This window comes from Neopsephotus bourkii, unplaced genomic scaffold, assembly GCF_033783945.1.
Source record: "Neopsephotus bourkii isolate Nb327-2 ecotype Australia unplaced genomic scaffold, CSIRO-AGI_Nbou_v1 NB_1632, whole genome shotgun sequence".
Classification (NCBI taxonomy): domain Eukaryota; kingdom Metazoa; phylum Chordata; class Aves; order Psittaciformes; family Psittacidae; genus Neopsephotus; species Neopsephotus bourkii.
Window position 1 is genome coordinate 1,032,914 of NW_026902107.1, and position 22,562 is coordinate 1,055,475.

Genomic DNA, 22,562 nt, shown 5'->3' on the forward strand with positions numbered 1-22,562 from the left:
AACTAAAAATGATGTTTAGTTATGTTTTTCATTATTACTTTTCTTGAGGGTGAGTGAAATGCTTCGTGTTGTACAGAGCCAGGAGGAAGAAATGTGGTGTCTGGAGGGACTGCGTCTGAACTTAACTAATAAATGGTACAGAGCTGAATCTGAGCTTCCCCCAGTGACAGGTTTGAGAGCAGGCAACCGAACACCATGCATTAGGATCTTGGTTATTCTTGGTTACCGATCTGCTACCAAGTGAAGAACCAAACTGAGCGGTGTTCTCCCTTCTCTGCAGCAGCATCACCAGGAAGCGAGGCAGGAGTGGAGCGCTGGCGGCTGGGGCCATGTTTCCTTGCACCAGGAAGTGAGGAGCCTGACTCCAGCCCCGCAGCTATGGCAGCTGATGAGAGGGACTACAACCTGACCGAGGAGCAGAAGGCGATCAAAGCCAAATACCCACCACTCAACAAGAAGTATGAATGTGAGTGTCCATGTGAGTGTGATGGTGAGAGGGAGGGAGAGGAAGGAGAACAGCAGGGTCTGCTTTATAGGCACATGCGGGGTTTCTTAATATGCCAGTGTTGTGTGTGTTTAGACTGCGGGATGCATCTGGAGCTGAATTAATAGAAGTGAGAGATCTACTGTTTATCACAAATAAAAGCCTTTCTTGTTATGGGTGCTAAAGAAAGCGTGTTAAAAATAAATGAGTTAAGTCTCACCTTGAAAACTTTCCCCTTTCAAGCTGTTCTTAGCAAGGGAGGACATTTCTCTCATCTCATCTAGGAAGAGTCATTCAGGAGCATGTTGGTGTTCTTTGGGGTGTTTTCCCTCCTACATGCATTACTTCAAGATCATTATCTCTCCCTTTCCCCACCCCTGGAATGTCTTCTAAGAACATGTCAAGCCAGTGGGTGGTAGCCCAAGGGCTGGCTTAAGGCAGGAGCCCATTCAGTGTCTGAGTGCTTTCTATTTCAGTGGTGGGTGTCTGGAGGGACAGTGTCTGTTGCTGTTAGAATATGTATTTTTAGGATGCGTTCAGATCTCTGATAGCAGTGCAGAAATACAGTGACGTACTACAATAGTCACGCCGCTTCCATAACTGGAAGAGGTTTTATTCTTCTTTTATATCCCCTGGAATTTGTTTGCTTTAGAGACCGTTGTTGAGAATCCATTAATAGCGTGTGAAGGATCTAACCAGCATCAGAAGAGCCTTTCAGTCGGTGATCATGGTGTGGTGTGAATTTTACATGCCAAGTTAGCTCTGTTTCTGTCAACAGGGGGGGAATTTTGTATTTCTTTAATTCCTCTGAATGAATATAAATGATGTTCATGTAAAACTTGATACACGCTTGGGATGTTAATCCCACCTTTTTAGTGAGGATTGCCTTCTATTTTGTATGTTTTTAAAGTCTCCTTTTTGCATAATGGGTGTTTTTTGGGTGTGGACAGTTAAATTTCTTCACTGAGCTGGAAGTATTTGCAAATCTCATCCTCTGCATGAATAACTTCCAGACCTGCAGACTTCAGCAAAGCCTCTTTACTCCTGGTTAAAGTTCCCTTTTCTTGCAGTTAACATGTAGAAGCCTGTTGTGTTAAAAGAGCCATCTTTTACACACAGTGCTGTACACAAAGGGCACTGGCATCATTACATTAAAGACTGATTTTCTGCTTGGCAGAAATAATCCAAGATTCTACCTGTGCTTTTTCTCATCTACTTCAAAATAGGTAATCCCCATTTCACATCTGAAAGTGAATGTAAAAAGTTCTAACAATAGGATCTGATTTTCTGGGGGGTTTTAATCCTCATTTTTAAGTATGTTTGGTGATCTCATGCCTTCTCCTTTTCTTTCCCCCTCAGACCTGGATCACACAGCAGATGTGCAGTAAGTATGAGATTTCTCAACAGAACAATTGGATTATTTCCACTGCTGTAAGTCTGGAGTAACTGTGGGAGTCTGGTTGCAGATGTACACTTTATGGAAGTATGAAATTATACACTCTGGGGTTTCCAATGGTCAATTTTGGTTTTGCTTTTGGGAGCACTGAATCAAGTTTGGTTTCCTCTCTAGTGGAATATTCCTATGGTTAAGGAATTGTAATATTCCTATTAAGCCTGTGTTGCTTGGAAATGTCTTTTGAAATCTCCTTTTAGTATCTTTCTTTTAAAGCAAATTTCTTCTGAGTAGTTCACTTTTACAGGCATAATAAACCATATCAAAAAAGAACTTTCTTGAGGTCTGATAACATTTATTTTCCATATTTTCCCAATAAACTCTTCTCAGAAACTGTCTGTAATCTGCCCAAATGCATAGGTATAGCAAAGCAAGTGTTCTTGTCCATCCCCTTGCTCTGCATTAATTCCCATGTTCTGATAGCTCACCTCCACATTACTTTGGGATTTCTTTTCTTGTTACAGTCTGGTAAATTATTCAATGTCTTTTTAGGCTACATGCCTGGGGAGACACTTTGGAAGAGGCCTTCGAGCAGTGTGTTATGGCCATGTTTGGCTACATGACTGATACAGAGACCGTGGAACCTGTGGATACAGTGGAGGTGGAGGCAGAAGGTAAATGCTTCGTTGGAACTCTATGGACATGGGGAGAGAAAGGTACCAGAGTTTTACATGTGGTGTTGTTGCAGTTAATTAGAATCTGCTTAAGCATCACTAAGCTGAATCTTCTAATAGAGCAGAAGCAGGACACCTGATGTGTAGTCTTAAAAACACTTGGGCATTCTTGCTAGGAGTCAAATGACAGTCCTCTCTGCTTCAACCCCACAGGCCATGACATGTTGTCTCTTCTTTTCCACTTCTTGGATGAGTGGCTGTATAAATTCAGCGCTAATGAGTTTTTTATACCCAGGGTAAGTGTTCTGATCTTTTTCCATCTGTAGATTGAGGCTATTCTCTGATAATACCAGCTCTGAATTCAGTATTGCTTTATGAGAAAAAGGGACACAACAGACCACTTCAGCACAACACACAGAGAATTGAAAACACCTGGGCAGAAAGACTTGAGAAGCAAATTGTTAAGCATCATTACCACAAACACCAATTTGCTATTACAGAGCTGCTGTTACATGGCTCTGCTGCCTTCGTGTTCCAAGTAGCAATGTATCTCTTTGAGGCTGCTTTAGATTCCATCTAAACAATGGAATATAACCCTTGTAAATGGGATTTACTGAGAATTTGGGCCTGAAGGTTGAAGGTAATACTGACATGTTTCTCCTCTTGCTTTCTCTGCAGGAGGTGAAAGTGCTTTACATTGACCGAATGCAATTCAAAATAAGATCAATTGGGTGAGCTTAAATGATGACTTGAGTAATGAATATGGTTACTGAAAACACGCACATGGCCTTCAGACTAACACTCTGCAGTGCTGTGATGTGCAGGAGTTCACTGATGATTTCTGAAAAGTGGACTGTGGGCTTCTTTTCTTCCTTTGAGGCTTGAAATGAAAATCTCGCTGTTCGATGCTCATCAATGAAACTAATTACAACATTTGGTAACTATTACCCAAATTCCAACCACCTCTCTTCTTTTTGCCTTTAAAGGTGGGGAGAAGAGTTCTCTTTACCCAAACACCCTCAGGTATGCAGGTTCATCTGTACATCTTTGACATTTTAGGGGTGGGATGGGGAGGCGTGGTGTCTTTTAAAGCAGACCTCCAAGTTCTCCAGAGATCTACTCACTTCTGAGTGGTAGCAAGGCACTAAAGTATTGGCACGGGAAATATTCATGTTCTGTCAGAGGTAGGAAGAGGAATTTGTACTATTCAAGAGGCAATAAAGTAAGGGAAGAGTTACTTATTCACTATTTGGCCTGGCCAAGCCCTTGCATTAGTGTGTCAACTTTCTTGCTCATCAGAGCAAATACAGCTACAGCTTTTTGGGAAGGAAAAGCTATTAAACTGGATAGCATTTATAGAAGGTGATAAATACTGAGTATTGATATGAACTGCTACATGGGATTTAGAATATCCATGCTTTTGTGTTTTCTTTCTCTAGGGCACAGAGGTCAAAGCCATAACTTACTCGGCCATGCAGATCTGTGAAGATGAAAAGCCAGAAGTCTTTGTCATCATTGATATTTAAAGCAAGAAAAGCGTGGTCCAGTGAATACCTGTCACTGGCTGGCAAAAGCCTCTTAAACTCTAATGCTGTGGAAGTAACAAAGGAATTAGCCAACTAAAGCCACAAACTGAAGGGAGTAATTGCGGGAATGTCAGCCTGTGTTTTGACTTGAGGATGGTGAGACAGAGAAATAACCTGCATGCCAAGAAAAATAAGAACTAGGCAGGGTTTGGGGGAATGTTGAGAAGAAGAGAGAGAACTGTAGGGTTTGAGAGCCTCTCAGGAATGCCTGGTAGTCAGCTTTTAAAGCTGATGCATGTCTTATGTGCTGTATACACCAAATAGAGAAATCAGTGGAGCTGCTAGCTAAAATACTGCCTTTTTGTATGGTGGCAGGAGATCTGTTCAACTACATGATTTCATTTGTAGATTTAAATGCTTGAATTCTGAGGTGCGATCCCTCCTCCATATTTTATACAAAGGGTCCAAACCCCTTGCAGTGGGTCGAATTTAATGTAGACAAATTTCGGACAATTCAAAGGACAGTTAAACCATACTGATGGGAAACCAACCCCCCCACCTCTACCTTCAAACAAAGTCGTGCCAGCAGGTGGTGCTGAATTGCTGTAAATAAATCCCCACAAGCAATGCTAAAGCATGTGACCATGTACATAGAATCACAGAACAGTTTGGGTTGGAAAGGACCTTCAGATCATCCAGTTCCAACCCCGTGCCATGGGCAGGGACACCTCACACTAAACCAGGTCACCCAAGGCTCTGTCCAACCTGGCCTTGAACACTGCCGGGGATGGAGCATTCACAGCTTCCCTGGGCAACCCATTCCAGTGCCTCACCACCCTTACAGGAAAGGATTTCCTCCTTATATCCAGTCTAAACTTCCCCTGTTTGAGTTTTACCCTGTTACCCCTTGTCCTATCACTACAGTCCCTAATGAAGAGTCCCTCCCCAGCATCCCTGTAGCCCCCTTCAGACACTGGAAGCTGCTGTGAGGTCTCCACACAGCTTCTCTTCTCCAGGCTGAACAGCCCCAGCGTTTTCAGCCTGTCTTGATACGGAATCCTAATACATACATACATGGGCTCCTAAGGGCAGGTATTAGCTTGCTGTTATTACTAAGAAGTAGGCAGCTTTGCTGCCATCAATTAAGGGGATGCTCCAGATGTGCAGGGGGTTGACTCCCAACTATGGTGAAACCTGATTGTGTTAAAAAGCAGATGATTTGGATCAGCTTCCGTATCTTCCTTTAGAAAGGGCAACACAGACAGTCCTTTCACGTCAAAGGATTATGGACTTCATCGAAATTAATCACAAATGATTACATGAGGGCTTTATTTTCAATGACAGGATGGCACATGAGAGTTAAAAGGTGAGCAGCGCGTCAGGCTGCGCTCCTCTTTCAGTGTCAGTGCTGCAAGCGCCTCCTCTCGAGGTAGTGCCCCATCTTTGTTACAAAGCTATCTTAAACAGGCATGGGTTTATTCCCATATTGTGAAGATTAAGGCCTAAAACCCCTTCTATTTTTTGAGAAAGTTCCAATGCTTAAATAAAACTTGGACTGGAACCATTAATGATTTGTGTGTTATTTTGGCCAGTGGAGTTCTAACACCAATGAACAAGTGCTCTGCTCTCTGCTGAGGTGAGCAGACTTTTCTGCAAATAAAGATAATAATACGCCTATTTGATAACACAAAAATAAGGACGATATTCACACTGGGGGGAGCTACAGGGGGTCTCCCCATATGCACATATCTCTTCCTGGGGAGGACGAGCGAGGGCTGGACCCACCGGCCCAGGCGTTCCCTCAGCATGGCGAAGAGCCAGAGCCCGCCAGGCCGTGAGCGCCATGGCGGCCCCTACCTGCTCCCCTCAGCCGGTTACCGCCCCTCAGCGCCGGCTTTGACACCTCATTGGCTGGCCCGGGGTCAGGCGACTGGGATGAGCCAATCAGGCGTCGAGTTGCGGCGGCTTTGTTCTCCACAGAGGCTGGGGGGTGGCCGGGGCCTGAGGGGATGGAGTCAGTTCCTCATGGCCATTCCTCGAGAGATCAATGTAGTTGAAGTTTAACTGCGTACAAGTGCTGAGATGCCCTGTGGACACCATCAGCCACAAGCTGAGTACAGTGAAGTACTCTTGCTTGCAGATACGGTGACAGGACTTTGCTAGAAAAACACTCAGAATTAACTAAGTCAGTGTTAGTCACTTCTGGTTTTAATATTACTTAAATAATTCCTCTAAACCAGACCTTGAATTCGCCTGGTTCCACTCACACAACTGTGGCAGTGACAGGTTTCAGCTAGCAGCACGCTCACTGAAGGCCCTGTGCACTTCCATTATCAGAAGGAGCTCTGAGATGAAACCTAAACCAGTAAGTACTCTCTGGATGGTATTTAGAAGCAGTTCACTGTTGCGTGTCTGTAAGTAGAGACCAACTCATTCATAGTCTGTATTTTGCACCTCCTATTAGAATTGGAGCAATATTTCATTATAATGAAAGTAATAACCGAGCATTAGTTGGTAGGACACGAGTAATTTAATCTTGACTACAACAGGAACAAATAGATCTACCTCAGGTTTGGTTTCACCTTTTCATCTTCCTCCGCTGGAACACTGTCGTTAACATGGCGAACAACCAGATCATACGGTTCCTCCATTGTCCCTTCATCCGACTTCTGTTCCTCCTTCAGAGCCCGCTTGGGACGTTTGTTTCCCGCGGAGGAGACGGGGGAATGTTCTGCATCTAAATCCTCGGGAACGCTGTCAAAACTGGCCTCTGCCAGACACTTGTGGCACAGTCTGTAGCGCCTTGTTCCTTGCTGGACCACGCATCCCGTTAGCTCAGTTACGTGGCGCTTGCACTTCCTGCAGATCAGTTTGCCAGCTTGATGGATCTAAAGAGATGTAAAATTGGAAAATGTCAGAATTTAGCCCCCAAAAAGTTTAGTTTTTAATTTACTTTTGGTTTTTAGAAAAATTCATCAAATCGGGTTTTTTTTTTTGAAGATTAAATTGAAAATGGAATTTGCCAATTTAAACAACAAATCATTAAAGTTGAGGTGCAGTTTTCCTGGGATTAGGTCTGGAAATGTTCTTATTCAACCTCTTTCTCACTGACATGGACAGTGGGATTGAGTGCACCCTCAGCAAGTTTGTGATGACACCAAGCTGTGTGGTTTGGTTGGTAACGCTGGAGGGAAGGAATGCCATCCAGAGGGACCTTGACACGCTTGTGAGGTGGGCTGACGCCAGCCTTATGGAGTTTAACCATGCCAAGTGCAAGGTCCTACACCTGGGTCAGAGCAATCCCAGGCACAGCTACAGGCTGGGCAGAGGAGAGATTCAGAGCAGCCCTGCGGAGAGGGGCTTGGAGGTGCTGGTCTATGAGAAATGAACATGAGCCGGCTTCAGTGTGTGCTTGCAGCCCAGAAACCAACCATATCCTGGGCTGCATCAAAAGGAGCATGACCAGCAGGTCAAAGGAGGTGATCCTGCCCCTCTACTCTGCTCTTGTGAGACCTCACTTGGAGCATTGTGTGCAGTTGTGGTGTCCTCAACATAAAAAGGACATGGAACTGTTGGAACAAGCCCAGAGGAGGCCATGAGGATGATCAGGGGCTGGAGCACCTCCTGTATGGAGCCAGGCTGAGAAAGTTGGGGCTGTTCAGCCTGGAGAAGAGAAGCTGCGTGGAGACCTCATAGCAGCCTTCCGGTGTCTGAAGGGGGCCTATAGGGATGCTGGGGAGGGACTCTTCATTAGGGACTGTAGTGATAGGACAAGGGGTGATGGGTTCAAACTTAAACAGGGGAAGTTTAGATTGGATATAAGAAAGAAGTTCTTTACTGTAAGGGCGGTGAGGCACTGGAACGGGTTACCCAAGAAAGTTGTGAATGTTCCATCCCTGGTGGTGTTCAAGGCCAGGTTGGACATAGCCTTGGGTGACCTGGTTTAGTGTGAGGTGTCCCTGCCTGTGGCAGGGGGGTTGGAACTGGATGATCTGAAGGGCCTTTCCAACCCAAACTATTCTATGATTCCATGGCTGAGCAGCCAGCAGCAATGAAACCTTGTGGGTTTTCCAGGCCAGATTCTGACAAAGGTGCCGTACCGTTTGGAAGTGGTTCCGTAAATGCTCCAATCGGGTGAACCTTTTCCCGCACACATTGCAAGGATACGGACGCTCCCCCGTGTGACACCGAAGGTGCCGCTTCAGGTCCGCGCGGCGTTTCACCGTGTGCGTGCAGAAGGGGCATTTGAAGCACATCCGAGGTAGGTCATCTGCGACAGAGAAACACAGAGTCATTCTTTGTGTAGTAATTTGGTTGCTTTTCAGTTTAAAGAAGTAATTCATGTTCAGCCTGGAGAAGACTCCAGGGAGACCTTAGAGTAGCTTCCAGTGCCTAAAGAAAGCTGTAAGAAAGCTGAAGAGGGGCTTTGGACAAGGGTCTGCAGGGACAGGCCAAGGGGAATGGCTTGAACCTGCCCGAGGGGAGACTGAGCTGAGCTCTTAGGCAGAAGCTCTTCCCTGTGAGGGTGCTGAGGCGCTGGCACAGGGTGCCCAGAGAAGCTGTGGCTGCCCCATCCCTGGCAGTGTTCAAGGCCAGGTTGGACACAGGGGCTTGGAGCAAGCTGCTCCAGTGGAAGGGGTCCCTGCCTGTGGCAGGTGGGTGGAACTGGATGAGCTTTAAGGTCCCTTCCAACCCAAATAATTCCATGAGTCTCTGATTAATTTTCCCTTTGGTTTGTCACTAAATAGGAAACATCCCCAAATATCATCCCCCAAAGCCAGTATTTCTTAAGGAGCTTGTTAAATGGCCATTTCAGAGTGTTTCCTTAGTCAGGGTATTCTTTAGAGATATACATGAGCATAAATATACAGCTATTATCTATAGTCATCATATCTGACTGTCCCATCAGCTAACCGTTCACAGCCTGGACATTCTAACCTCTATTTAATATAGTAGGATGCATAGAGTCTTTAAAATACACAATTGTAATGAACTACAGGTACATTTATTTTGGGTGTATGCTGTCAGTCAGATGCTTTATGTAGCATGGCCAAACAGTTGTGAAGCGTGAGCTGCTTTGGTCTGTGAGGGAATGCAGCATTCTGTCAAGGACAGGACCTGCTGCTGTGACAGCCTGGGGCTGGATTTAGGCTGAATGCCTCCATCTCTGCCAGGCACTGGGGATCTCACAGGAGAAATTCAGGTCCCCAGGTCAGCTACAGCTCATGAAGCTTAATTAACCACCATGTGTGTCCAGATAATGTGCCACACATTGCTGTCGTTTCATGGAACCCCTGGGTCAAGCTCTCTGGTTGCAATTCTCATGCTCTGCTCTGGCTCTAAAGTCTCAGGTGCTACAATCGAGGAGATAAAACAATCTGCAAGTCTAGGCATCGTCTGGGTTTTCATGCAGCCATACAAATTCTCTTCAAAAGATTATCTGAATTCTTCCAAATGAAGACAATCTTTGCAAAACTGTATTTTTTACCTTCATTCCAAGTACTCATTACTCCTAAAACCTTGGGCATTGAGGTGTATAGTTCCTCTGCCGTAAACTCCATGAACTCGGGTGTCCTTGACAGTTCTTGTTCCAGATGGGTAACAGACCACCTCTTCGGCACCGTGTCCGATCCATCATGACACCCATAATCACGGTCAACATCATTCTCAGCATCAAATTCAACCTCCTCTCTCACACGGGAGATGTGGCCGGTGTCCGAGGCACTGCCGGTGCCACCAGCCCTCTCAGCCTTTGTGGGTTTACACTGCACAAAGTCGCGGCTTTGGGCCAGGCCAAGGTGCTTGCGGCGTCTCCTGGCCGAGCCTGGCTTTCTGCCTCTCTTGGAGAGCTGTGTTTCTGTCCGCTGCAGGATCACCTGTGAGGACAGGCAGCTGCTCCATGAGTTCTCGTTTGCCGCAGCAGCCTTTTCATCCGGGAGGGAGCAGGAGCGCCGGGGGTTGCTCTTTGCTTTCCTCCTCGAGCGATACAGGGTGGGACGCGCAGGGTCGCTGTTTGTGCTTTTGGCTGAAAGGCCAAGGTATCGATCTTTCTCCTTCTCATTAATGTCCAGGGATGACTTAATGAATGTCTTACAGACATTCAGGATATCCGTCATCTGCAGATAGCTGGCAGCAGACATGACCTCGATCACGTTCTGACCAGTTAATGCCAATATGCCTGAGTACACAAAGTCCAGGATAACCATAAACGTCTCTGGGGAGAAGACCTCAAATGTGGCTACAGTCGGCTGGCTCGTCTCCTTCGAGCTCTGTGAGAGCAGCATCTTGAAATAGCCGCTGCTGGCAAAGAGCACATTGCGATGTGCTTTGAAGACCTTCCCCTCCACCAGGATATCACAGTCACAGAACAAGTCCTGCTTCCGCTGTTCGTTGAGCTGCTCCAGGAGGTGAAACTGATGGGAGGAAATCTCCATGCCCGCGGGGGACCTAAAGGCTTGTTCTACAGGAAAAACAAGGGGACCCGTGACAACCTAAACCGGCTGGGCTGAATACTGTTATTTAACACTGGGTCTGTGTTTAAAAACGTGAATATCGTGCGTGTTACCGATGTCCAACGGTGAAAAGCCCCCTCGGCAGACGGCTGCCTACCGGAGCCTCCGAGCCGGAACCGGGCGCTGCGGGCGCATCCTCTGCCACAGCGCATCGCGGCGGCGGCGGCAGCGGTGCTCCAGCGGGCGCAGCCCTCGCAGCCCGGGCTCGCCCGGCATTGGCGGAGGCCGCCGTCACTCACCCGCCCGCCCGCCCGCATTGGCCGCTCAGCCCTCGCCCGCCCGGGTCGCCCGGCGCCGCCGGACCCGCCCGCCGAAGCGCGGAGGCGCCTGGTGGCTGCTCAGGGCCGCTCGTACCGCGGGCACCGCAGCGCCCGTGACCGTCGGTGCTGCGGGCGAGTGAGCGCTGCCCTCCGCCGAGCCTGGCTGTGCAGAGCAGGGCAGGGCAGGGCAGGGCTGCGTTGTGCTGAACTGGGCGCGCAGCCCGGAGCCGCCCGCGGTACCGGAGCCCAGGTTTCTGCTCCGCCGGTGCCGGGCGCCCGGCGTGTCCCGAGTCGCGGCCGCCCAGCTTGGCCGCAGCCTCCCCGCGCTGCCGGCGCCCCTCCCGCCGCCCGCTCCCGCGCAGCCCTTTGTTGCCGCGCCCGGTTCCCTCCAGCCGCGCCCGGGGCTGCAAATGGCGCCCGCCGAGGACGCGGCGCAGCCCGAGCCACGATCGGATCCGCGGGGCCGCCGCGCACGGACCCCGCAGCGCACGGAAACCTCAGCCCGAGGAGCCCGGAGCTGCCCTCGCAGCGGGAGTCGCTCCCCGCCGCCGTCAGCCCGACGGCCGGTCCGACCTGTCGGTGCACAGCACAACCGCCACTCACCGGGCGCGTCTTGCGGGCGGCTGCCGCTGATCCAAAGGGAGCGGGCGGTGGGTGCGGGATCCCGGCCCCGCGGCGGGGCTGGCAGTGGCTGGAGGCGACGCGCCGGTCCCGCAGCCCCGAGAGCCCGAACGGGAGAGAAACAAAAGGTATTTGCTGACGTGGGCGTTGGACAGAGACGCCCGAGGGCCGGGGACACAGTTAAAGGGGCAACGCACCGATTGCAGGCGCAGCCCAGAGGCTGCCTCCGCCCGCCCGCCCGCAGCCGGGGCTGCTCGCCTCTCTCCGCACCCACTCGCCGCCCGGGAAGCCGTTGCCTCCCGCAGACAATGCGGTGCTGCTGGGAAAGCCCAGTCCAAATATCTGTATGGGGAAGGTACGACCTGAATGGGAAACCTCTGTCCTTTTGTCGTGTAGGATACGGTACATGATTCAATAAAGGAGCACGTCTATAACGCGAAGTTCTGTTTTCAAACAACTGAGCTAATCCTAAAGGAAAGTACTGCAAGTAGGAGTGCACTGACAGATTGTCCTTTTTGTTTCTTCTGTGTGGAAAATCAAATCAGAATGCCCGTTAGACAGCAAGACACTTCCCATCTTGTGCCTGTTAAAAAGATGGAACGCTTCACATCTTGCTCGAGATTTTTGAATGATTTTGAGAAGGAACCTCTTCAGGTCAGTCCCCTCCTGAATGCCTGCTCAGAACACAGAAAGAACATTTCCCACTTGCACAATAGAAAGTGTCAGGTCGGAGTGCAGCAGAGAACCTCACTAAGGTTTCATTCACTACAACAGCAAAGCCAAGATACAGAAATCTTGTTCCTGTTGCTCCTCCCTAAGTTTTTCCTTACGAAGTTATTTGTTCTGTGTTGCCACTATGTTTAAAAGTCTTGATGGACTAAATGAGACTCGTTTGTGCTTCAGGAGTTTGACATGATGAAAGGTTAAACTAACTCCAGTGTGGGAGTACTTTTAAGTTAAACATCATATAAAAGATTTAACTAAATAGTATTATCAGGTTTTCTTGGTAGCTTATCAAATTACACCGTCACTCCACAGCCAGAGGTTTATGTGGCAGGTAGAATTCCTGAAAGGAAATACCTGAAAAGGGGGAAAGAGAAATGGTTTTGAATTCAGCCTTTGAAAGGATGGCAAGATAGTTGTCAGGAAATAAGATAGTTGAAGGTGAGACACTAACCAGAGAACCATACATCTATGTCTTCACTCTGGACTGTGGTTTTATGAACGTAGCAATAAACACAAGCCAAGCAAAAAGAATCATGGAATTGTCTAGGTTGGAAAAGACCTTTAAGATCATCAAGTCGAACAATGAACCGCAGCACTGCCAAGTCCACAGCTACACCTTGTCCCCAAGAGGGTACCTGGCAGTGACAAAAGACACAGAGAGGGGAGAAAAGGACAAAGACATCAGGATTGCACAGGGAGTCAAGGTGTCCAAGAGGAACGTCATGTGAAGCAGACTTCCCTCCAATGTTAGATGAAACAGGGAATGGAAAAGCATATTTCAGGAGAATAAGGTACTGGAACCAAAACATGCATTACAAAGTAGTATTTAAGAGCATTCAAAGCAACATGAAGATGAAAGAAGTACAAGGAAAACATGATAAAAAGCAAAAGCAATTGGAGAGGGATCAGACCTGTGGCCGTGGGGAAGCTCTGGGTGTCTCTATCCCACCTCCCACAGGAGGAAGGCCAGTGCCAAGATCCCATCAGCCATGGCTTTGTCAAGCCAAGTCATGGACACTGCCTCTGAGGCTGCTGCCCCAACACTGCACTACAACTTAAACCTCTCAAGTGTTATTTGGTTCTGCAGAGCCGGAATAGAAACAGACTCTGAGTGATCAACCAGTACCAGAAACCAGTGCAGTCCTATCCACCCTTCTCTAGCATTTAAAGATAAAACCAGGTGTCCTGCCTCAGACCTGACAAAGGTCTAAAAGCAACACCTTCAAATCAGTTATTGCCAGGGAAATTAAACCCTGTGGGAATAGCTCTGGAAGATCTTTACTTTCCTCCTTGAAAAGATGTTACTTCTGGTAAGGAGTGGTGTGTGATCCTCACAGGAACATGATGCAGACAGCAGATGTGAGATGAGCAGAAAACAGAGAGGATTTACTTTCACGTAAGAGAAGGACAAGCAAAATATATGACTGGCTATGTACAATGAAGGACGTCAAAAACAGAAGGCACTTAACATTTATCTTGTCTTGCAATACAAAAATAAGAGAACAACAACTGAAATGAAGGCAACAAATGTAAAACTGGTAACCTCTTTAAAATACAAGCCACAACTGACCTGTGGGAATGGCAGCCTGGAGCTAAAGCTTAGCGAGATACTTTAACAATTACTACAGCCATTTAGTTATGCTACTGAGAATGCAAATAACGTGTCAAAGCAGTAACCCCCTTATTTGCCAGGCAAATCAACAATTAATCTGCCTGTATTTAAAATGGAAATGCCTTCACATGGATAGATTGTTCCATTTGCCCACTTCCAGCCACTTCACATAATTTTCTGAAGCATTTGGTCCTCAGTATCCTTAGATTTATGGTACCCAATTAGCTTGAGTATTGATCTCAAAATCCCTTTGCTCCTAAAAATGCTCCCACTGTTCAGAAGCAGCCTCATCTTTATAGTTGGAAGCTCAGATTTCACATGTACAGTGGCACTTTCTTTTCCCTTCCCCTTAATCCATCCCAAAACACACGCAGAGACTAATCCCAGCCCCCCTTGGGACAGCAGGTACAGATACCTTCAGTTTATTGTGTTTCATGTAAAGGGAAATGGAAAGATCTATTAAACTTGATATCAGCAAGCATTCTCTCTTGAAGTTTGCTAAAAGTCATTCCACATTCGCTCACGTATTTATTTGTTCTAGTCTTGATTTAGTTGAGGTTGCTCAGGAATGTTTCTCAGCCATTTATTAATATGTATTTGGGGAATAATTAGCTCCAAGGAAGCACCCCGCTGGTGTCCCATCCAGTCCATTCTGTGGACTCCTGACCCAAGTGGAACAGAAAATCAAAACAAGTGTAAGCCTTCTTTGGAAAAGACGCTTTCATGTGGGTCACCAGAAAGATTTCCAAGCCCCCCAGTTTAAAGCCCCATCCCAAATCTAAGCCAACAGATGATAATTCCTGTAGGAACACTCAAAATACCCTATCTCATCTCCATGGAGCAGATGAAGCAGATGCTCGTCCGAGGGAAGAGTGCTCAGTGCTTCCACTGAACTTAGCAGGAAGCACTCGCTCTGGTGTGTGAGACCCACGAGCTGCCATCTGCAGCCTGGCATGAAAATGCTGCTCTCTGCTAAGGATGATAGTGATAAAGCTATACACTTTTTACACAAATAAAAATAAACTAGTGACTTTTGAGCAGTCCCTGGCAAAGAGATTATATAGTGTATATATGGGATTGTCTGTAATCAATCCCGGCTTTCAGCCAAACATGCTTACAAACTTGTATAAAGGAAAAGAATTAAAAGTTTTCTTAAGCCTATAGCCATGAGTTCAATGGTTGTAGGATGAAGGCTGTGTTCATACTCGGGTCTGCCCGAGCAAACACAGAGTAGCAGCACCTGGGAGCATTGTTCTGCTCCTCTCCCATTTATACCATAAACTCCCCAAGTACCAAACCCAAGTGGCTGGTTTCATTATAGACGTAAACTTTCTTCACCTTTAGTCATTTCTTGGAGTCTTATTATAGGTGAAATTACACAAATATGCTGTGTAGAGCTCCTGGTACATCTCATTCTCATTGGCATATGGTACAGACTGGAAAAGGCTGAGTGAATGACAGTGGGGATATAGAAACTGATAATGATTCCATCTTAAAACTCACCAGTTTAACCTGAGCACAGGTCAATACAAACAAGAGTTGTCAATGGTTTCAGATGGATCTCCTCGGTTCCATGTCTAGCGCTATGGTATATATACTGTACAAATTGCTCTGCCACCAGGACTGGCAAATAAAAGAGGGGACAAAGGGAAAACACCAACTAGAGTAACCTTGAAGGATTGTTTCCTTCGTGGTGGCATGGAGAGGCTGACACTGCCATGAGCAAGCTGTGGGCACAGGGCTACCAGCCACAGCAGTCCGGCACTTCAGAGAGGTGTTTAAAACCCAGAAAGTATTTTACTGGTCCGTATTAAAAGAGAGCCTAGTCTGAGTTCCCAGTTTTCAGAATGAATAAAACATCTACTGGCATCAAGTAACGATCCTCATCTGTGATCACTTGCTCTCTGATGTGCTGACTGGGACTAGCATTCATGTGTTTATTCTCTTGTAAAGAAATAGGTCTTGAATGAACCATCTGCTAAAGATTCTCCAGACTCTAAGAAACGTTACAAGAAAGTGCTTTTCCAGACAAATGTGCTAAAACATTTTGATATGCTTTTTGTTAATTAGCTGCCTTTTTATCCTTATCATAATGTGAAGACTTCACGGAAGATGATCTTCATTTCTGAATACTGAAGAGAGGTTGTCTTTATATTCTGGTGTCAGGGTATTTATACTTATTGAATCACCAGATGATGTTACACTGAAACCCCACATCTCTGCTAGTTTAAGGAATGGGCCATCTTCATGGTGTGTGACTTTTTAAAGTATTTAGACCTCACTCTCTTGAAAGAGGGTTTGAGAAGTGACCCACTGTCTCCTGTACAGTTATCCATGTAGTACTTCAGTTCTCTTCCTCATCCATTATCTGATTTAAGGATGGATCATCTCTGGTGAAGCAAAGATGGGTCTTTTGATCACAGAACTCAGGACGGATGCAACGGCATGTCCGCAGATACATGCAAGTCCAGCCCTGCTCAGGAGAAACCACTGTCTCCATACGTTTAACAACAGGCTGGTGGAGGGTGTATTGTCAAGACAGTGCCTTCTCCCTCTGACAGGGAATGCCTAGTTCTTGTCTTGCAGCTACCTAATGTTTGGTTTTACTTCCTTTTCGTCAGCTTCATCCTCACTGTCATCAACTTGCTGAATGACCAAGTCGGTTGACCCATCCTCCACGATCTCCACATCCGATCTGTTATCTTCCCCATAGTGCCACCTGGAATCCTTGTCTCCATCTGGTGGAAATTCCAGGGGTGCTTCCGCCTCCAAGTCAATGCGGATACTGTCTATGCCAGCTTCAGCCAAGCACTCATTACAGAGTCTGTAACGCCTTGTCCCCTCTTGGACCACTTGTCCTGTCAGCTCCGTCACGTGGCGCTTACACTTCCTGCAGATGGGCTTGCAAGCCTGATGAATCTGGGAAAATGGAAAGGAACGGATTTGATAATATATCCACAAAGAAGTGGGGCTTAAGATGACAAAAAGTAGGGTTGGAGTAGTGTGAAATGGCAGCATTAACTCATTTTGAGAGGCAGTAACTGCCCACTTCAGCTCTGCACCTTTGTGAGCATCAGTTAACAAATTCATCCACTTTCACACAAAATATGCCTCAAACTGACCTCAGCAAACCCAAATTACCTACTACCTCTTCTTTACAGATCCATCCATACTGTGGTTAATTACACATTAAGCAAATGATGCAGCTCCTGGGGTACGTACTGTTCGGAAGTGGCTGCTGAGGTGGTCCAGTCGGCTGAACCTCTTCCCGCACGCCTCGCAGGGGTACGGCCGCTCCCCTGTGTGGCACCGCAGGTGCCGCTTGAGGTCAGCTTTTCTCTTCACCACGTGAGTGCAGAACGGGCACTTGAACCTCATCCTGGGCAGATCGTCTGCTAGGAAACAAGGGGATTTGGAAAAAGAAATATATCTGAAGGGGGCTACAAGGATGCTGGAGAGGGACTCCTCATCAGGGACTGCAGTGATAGGACAAGGGGGAATGAGTCTAAACTTAAATAAGAGAAGTTCAGGTTGGATATAAAGAAGTTTTTCCCTGTGAGGGTGCTGAGGCCCTGCCACAGGGTGCCCAGAGAAGTGGTTAATGCTTCATCCCTAGCAGCGTTCAAGGCCAGGTTGGACAGAGCCTTGGGCAACATGGTCTAGTGTGAGGACCACAGAGGGGGCTGGAACTGGGTGAGCTTTAAGGTCCTTTCTAACCCAAACCAGTCTGATTCTATGATAACACATCTAGTCATGTAACACTCAGGAAAAGGCATTCTACAGAGCAGAATGGCAAATAACTTGTATTAGGAAAATAATCTCGCAGGTCTTTCCAAGCACAGAGATCTTGTGTTTTCCTGTATGTCACACAGGAGTGAAAGGAGGGGGCTGTTGGCTTTATTACAACAAGCTGGGAAATATCCCAAAAGATCCCAAATTAAATTCATAAGATGAAGCTGTAGAGCCACTACCTTGAAGGTTTGAATAAACCATGGACTTCAAAATATCAAAATTAAGACTTAAACTTTCCAAACTTAGATTTCAGGACAACCAGCTGGCTTTGTGGATACTGTACACTCAGCAAAGCACTTTTACTTGCAAACAGAACCTATGCAAAGAGGTGACCATGCCCATGCAGCATTAGTGGTCACTCACCTTCAGCCCAGCTGCCCATGACTCCCAGGATGGAGGGCATGCTTGGGTACTGCTCCTCTGCCTTCGAAGCCTTGAGTTTACTGGAGGAACGGGGTGATTCATGCTCCGGCTGCGGCACAGCCAGGCTCCTCGGCATCACATCAGAGCCCTGCCCATACTGGTAGCCCACATGAGGAGATTCAGCCTCTGCTTCAATCTGAACTTGCTCCTCGGCCGGAGCACCGTGTCCACTGGGCTCAGCTGCCCTCTCCTCCAGCTTACTGGACTTATAGTGCAGGATGTCAGAGGGTGGCTGTGGCCCCGGATGCCGGGGTTTCTTCCCAGAGTCCTGCCGTTGCTCGTGCTTGGACAGCTGCTGTGAGGTGTTCCTCGGAGGAGTTGGGTAGTAGCTGAAACCACTCCATGCATTCCCACCCATCATACACGTCCCTTGCTCTGGACTCAAGTGTGAGTGTGGAGGGCTGCCCTCCGCCCTCCAGCCTGAGCCGTACAAGCAGGACCGGTCCACACCATTCGAACTGCCATCTTTATCTGAGAGACTGAAGTAACGATCCTTCTCCTTCTCACTGATGTCCAGGGAGGACTTGATGAAGGTTTTACACACGCTGATAACGTCGGTCATCTGCAGGTAGCTGGCAGCAGACATGACCTCGATCACGTTCTGACCCGTCAGAGACAGCTTCCCTGAATACACAAAGTCCAGGATAACTGTGAATGTGTCGGGAGAAAACGCCTGGAATGTGGCTGTCGTCGACTGGCTCGTCTCCTTCGAGCTCTGCGAGAGCAGCATCTTGAAATAGCCACTGCTGGCAAAGAGCACATTGCGATGTGCTTTGAAGACCTTCCCCTCCACCAGGATATTGCAGTCGCAGAACAAGTCCTGCCTGCGCTGCTCATTCAGTTGCTGCAATAGGTGAAACTGGTGAGAAGAAATCTCCATTCCAGAGAAGCTGAAACGAAGCTTTGCTCTGAAAAATAAAGAAAACCATTCAGCCTCTCGACTTCAGCGCTGTGCAACTCAGCCAACGATGTCAGGGCCGGTTTTGCAGTTACCCTTATGAATAATCTGATTTATCTGAATCACAGCATGCACAGACGGACGTTCCCAGGAGAGAACCGCGATGGAGCAGCCGAGGAGGCACACGCCGTGCGGCGGGGACGCCTCTGCTGCAGCCGGCAACGTCTCCTTCCGAGGCTGCAGGGCCGGAGGGTGCAGCCCGCGGGGCTCCGAGGCCGCCACACGCTATTTGGGAAGACGAGGAGCGCTGCAGCTCCCCCGGACCGGGTCCGCGTCCGCGCCGCCGGTACCGCATCGCCACCAGAACGGACCAGAACCGGGACCCGGCGCGGCGCCCCGGTGGGCTCAGCCCTCCCGGCCCGGGCTCGCCCGGCATTGGCGGAGGCCGCCGTCACTCACCCGCCCGCCCGCCCGCATTGGCCGCTCAGCCCTCGCCCGCCCGGGTCGCCCGGCGCCGCCGGACCCGCCCGCCGAAGCGCGGAGGCGCCTGGTGGCTGCTCAGGGCCGCTCGTACCGCGGGCACCGCAGCGCCCGTGACCGTCGGTGCTGCGGGCGAGTGAGCGCTGCCCTCCGCCGAGCCTGGCTGTGCAGAGCAGGGCAGGGCAGGGCAGGGCAGGGCTGCGTTGTGCTGAACTGGGCGCGCAGCCCGGAGCCGCCCGCGGTACCGGAGCCCAGGTTTCCGCTCCGCCGGTGCCGGGCGCCCGGCGTGTCCCGAGTCGCGGCCGCCCAGCTTGGCCGCAGCCTCCCCGCGCTGCCGGCGCCCCTCCCGCCGCCCGCTCCCGCGCAGCCCTTTGTTGCCGCGCCCGGTTCCCTCCAGCCGCGCCCGGGGCTGCAAATGGCGCCCGCCGAGGACGCGGCGCAGCCCGAGCCACGATCGGATCCGCGGGGCCGCCGCGCACGGACCCCGCAGCGCACGGAAACCTCAGCCCGAGGAGCCCGGAGCTGCCCTCGCAGCGGGAGTCGCTCCGGCGTCGATTCCGCCCCCAAATCGCAACGCCCGGCCCGGCCTTACCGGCGTGCTGGAGCCGCCACTCACCGGGCGCGTCCTGCGGGCGGCTGCCGCTGATCCAAAGGGAGCGGGCGGTGGGTGCGGGATCCCGGCCCCGCGGCGGGGCTGGCGGTGGCTGGAGGCGACGCGCCGGTCCCGCAGCCCCGAGAGCCCGAACGGGAGAGAAACAAAAGGTATTTGCTGACGTGGGCGTTGGACAGAGACGCCCGAGGGCCGGGGACACAGTTAAAGGGGCAACGCACCGATTGCAGGCGCAGCCCAGCGGCTGCCTCCGCCCGCCCGCCCGCAGCCGGGGCTGCTCGCCTCTCCCCGCACCCAGTCGCCGCCCGGGACGCAGGCGGTGCCCCAGGCGCGCCCTGCTCACACCTTCGCGGGCAGCAGGAGCCTTGGTGACCCAAATCCTCTCTTCTTCACATTGCAGCTTCCTCTAAAGGAGATGCAACGATGGCTTTTCCATGTGCGTATCTGGGATCTGAACAAACCCAGTACCTGAGCCTCTCACCTTCCCTCAGTCGAAGTTTGGTTTCGTTCTCCTTCCTCTTCTTACTCTCAGGGTCTTCTCTTTTTGGTGCTCTTGGCACTCTAGTTATTTCTCACAAATACTTGTTCTCCCATGGGAGCCATTCTGCCTCCCTTATCTTTTGTGTCCTTTGCAGCCTTCTTTTCCATAACTCGAGTCATTCCATCTTGAAACAATGGTTGTTCTTTTCCCCACTGTAGCAAAAGACATCTAAATACTCTTTCCCCTGTTACAAACATTCTGCCAGTGTATCATATGCAATTATTCATATTCAACTTGTACCCAGTTCTCTGAACAATGGTTTTCACCAGCCTAATTCCTATTGTTTAACGAACATCCTTTCTTAAACCATCTTAAGCTGTGGGTTTGGAGATTCTATCTCCCTTTAAATGCGCTTTAAAACCTTCCCTGAGACCTGTTCTTGTGCAAGACCCCAACAGATCCTGCTCTGTACCTGACCAGCTGGATGAATCATCCTTGAGCATGAAAGCAGTTGGAATTTACACAGTATTTCACATGGATCTTTGCAGTCCACTGGGCAACGGTGTTAGTTATCAACTGAATCCACTTCCATGGGGGGTACCTACACCTGAGCAGCCTCCTCCAGCCATGGCACCGCACAGGTCCATGCTCATCCTCTGCTCGCCGTCACCTGCAGATTTCCTGTCATTTATCTTGCTTTTACATCACAGGCTCAAGAGGGGACCAGCAGAAGTGATTCCGAAGACCATCAGCAACCTTGTCCTTATCATTCCCTGCTGAGGGTAATGCAGCGCAACCCCAGCCCCCAGCTCCTCACAGCTCTTGCCATTAATGGTGCATACTCATTGCAGAATGCAACAGGAACCTGCAGTGGGTCAGGGAGGGAAAAGAGAAAGGATGAAAGCCTGGTGCAGCTCTGTCTGCAGAGCGAGAGGGTCCAAGCTAGGAAAAAAGCACAGAATCCAAGTCTGGTTTGGGCTCAAGGCACCTTAAAGCTCATCCAGTGCCATGGGCAGGGACCCCTTCCACTAGAACAGCTTGCTCCAAGCCCCTGTGTCCAACTTGGCCTCGAGCACTGCCAGGGATGGGGCAGCCACAGCTTCTCTGGGCACTTCATTAAAATGACCCAGAGCTGACACAATAATTATTAACCCACATTCTGCATTGTCTGACCTGGGTTTTGGTAACCAAATGTCATTTATGCGTGAAGATCCCCAGCTGCATCCTTGTGTCTTCTGGCTCAAACGCTTGTTTGGCCTCCAGGTCACCAGGAGATCACTTTCAAGGTGGAAAGGAAGTGGTAATACCCTGTCCCAAAGCACTGAGCACACGGAGGAATCTTCCCTCTGCCAGCACACCCAGCAGCCCACCTTCAACAGAGCACAGAGCCTGGGGAAATCTGAGGTTTGATGTGGCATTAGCAGAGGTAGCACAAGCATCACCTGTGAGCCTCTTCACCAGAAACCCAAATCCTAACCCTGTACCAAGAGAATTCAATTAGACATGGAAAAAATACACATTTTCCATGGAAAAAAATGGGGGGGATAAAGTAGATTTACTGTGAGATTAGTATTTATTTAATGTTTTCTGTTCTTTAACTAGAAAAGAACCAGACTACATACAACAATATAAACATATATAGTGTACACACAACTTAACATAAAGATGAACTCAGTAATGCCGCACTGTAGAAAAAAAACACCATTACAAAAAGCACTTAAAGATGTGATCCCCACCCCTTACAAAGGGTAAACGTGTGGTGGTGATGCACAGGAATTCTCAGCTTTGGTTCAATTTGGGTTTCTCTTTTCCACCCTCACACACATCCCGCAGTGGGGCAGGTACACTCGTGAGAAAACATCAGCACCTCTGTTAGTGATCCATGGAAAACATCCAGTTATTAAACCTGGAAAGGATGCTGGGGTCACACAGCCCCCCCAGAGCGTGTCCCAGACTGACTGTCAGTGCTGACACCGCAGAGACCCACAGCTCAGAGCATCTCCTTCCCACATAGAACTATTGATCCCAAATCCCTGTGCAAGCAGAGTGCTGGCTATCAGCCCCTTCTTC

At 49.1% G+C, this 22,562-nt stretch overlaps 3 protein-coding genes across 7 annotated transcripts; 1 reads left to right on the forward strand and 2 right to left on the reverse strand.

Annotated features, from left to right (window-relative positions):
• The first annotated feature begins 227 nt into the window (after positions 1-227).
• On the forward strand, positions 228-4,733 carry ZBTB8OS (zinc finger and BTB domain containing 8 opposite strand). 2 transcript variants are annotated; one of them, XM_061373687.1, is made up of 7 exons: positions 228-466; positions 1,844-1,868; positions 2,430-2,551; positions 2,765-2,847; positions 3,230-3,282; positions 3,538-3,574; positions 3,991-4,733. In XM_061373687.1, the coding sequence occupies exons 1-7, from the start codon at positions 379-381 to the stop codon at positions 4,075-4,077; spliced, it is 495 nt and encodes a 164-aa protein (XP_061229671.1). In that variant the 5' UTR covers positions 228-378; the 3' UTR covers positions 4,078-4,733. The 2 variants fall into 2 exon arrangements, with proteins under 2 accessions (XP_061229671.1, XP_061229672.1); XM_061373688.1 differs by lacking the exon at positions 1,844-1,868 and having other exon boundaries at positions 327-466.
• Positions 4,734-6,514: 1,781 nt separating this feature from the next.
• On the reverse strand, positions 6,515-10,611 carry LOC133223190 (zinc finger and BTB domain-containing protein 8A-like). The gene is made up of 3 exons (XM_061373680.1): positions 9,566-10,611; positions 8,178-8,347; positions 6,515-6,965 (listed from the first exon to the last, which is right to left on the reverse strand). The coding sequence occupies exons 1-3, from the start codon at positions 10,509-10,511 to the stop codon at positions 6,639-6,641; spliced, it is 1,443 nt and encodes a 480-aa protein (XP_061229664.1). The 5' UTR covers positions 10,512-10,611; the 3' UTR covers positions 6,515-6,638.
• A 5,120-nt stretch (positions 10,612-15,731) lies between these two features.
• On the reverse strand, positions 15,732-21,297 carry LOC133223189 (zinc finger and BTB domain-containing protein 8A-like). 4 transcript variants are annotated; one of them, XM_061373678.1, is made up of 4 exons: positions 20,493-21,297; positions 17,964-18,931; positions 17,031-17,203; positions 15,732-16,727 (listed from the first exon to the last, which is right to left on the reverse strand). In XM_061373678.1, exons 2-4 carry the CDS (start codon positions 18,901-18,903, stop codon positions 16,395-16,397), a joined length of 1,446 nt encoding a protein of 481 aa, XP_061229662.1. In that variant the 5' UTR covers positions 18,904-18,931; positions 20,493-21,297; the 3' UTR covers positions 15,732-16,394. The 4 variants fall into 4 exon arrangements, with proteins under 4 accessions (XP_061229662.1, XP_061229663.1, XP_061229660.1 ...); XM_061373679.1 differs by lacking the exon at positions 20,493-21,297 and adding an exon at positions 19,994-20,158 and having other exon boundaries at positions 17,031-17,200; XM_061373676.1 differs by lacking the exon at positions 20,493-21,297 and adding an exon at positions 19,994-20,158.
• Between the last annotated feature and the right edge of the window lie 1,265 nt (positions 21,298-22,562).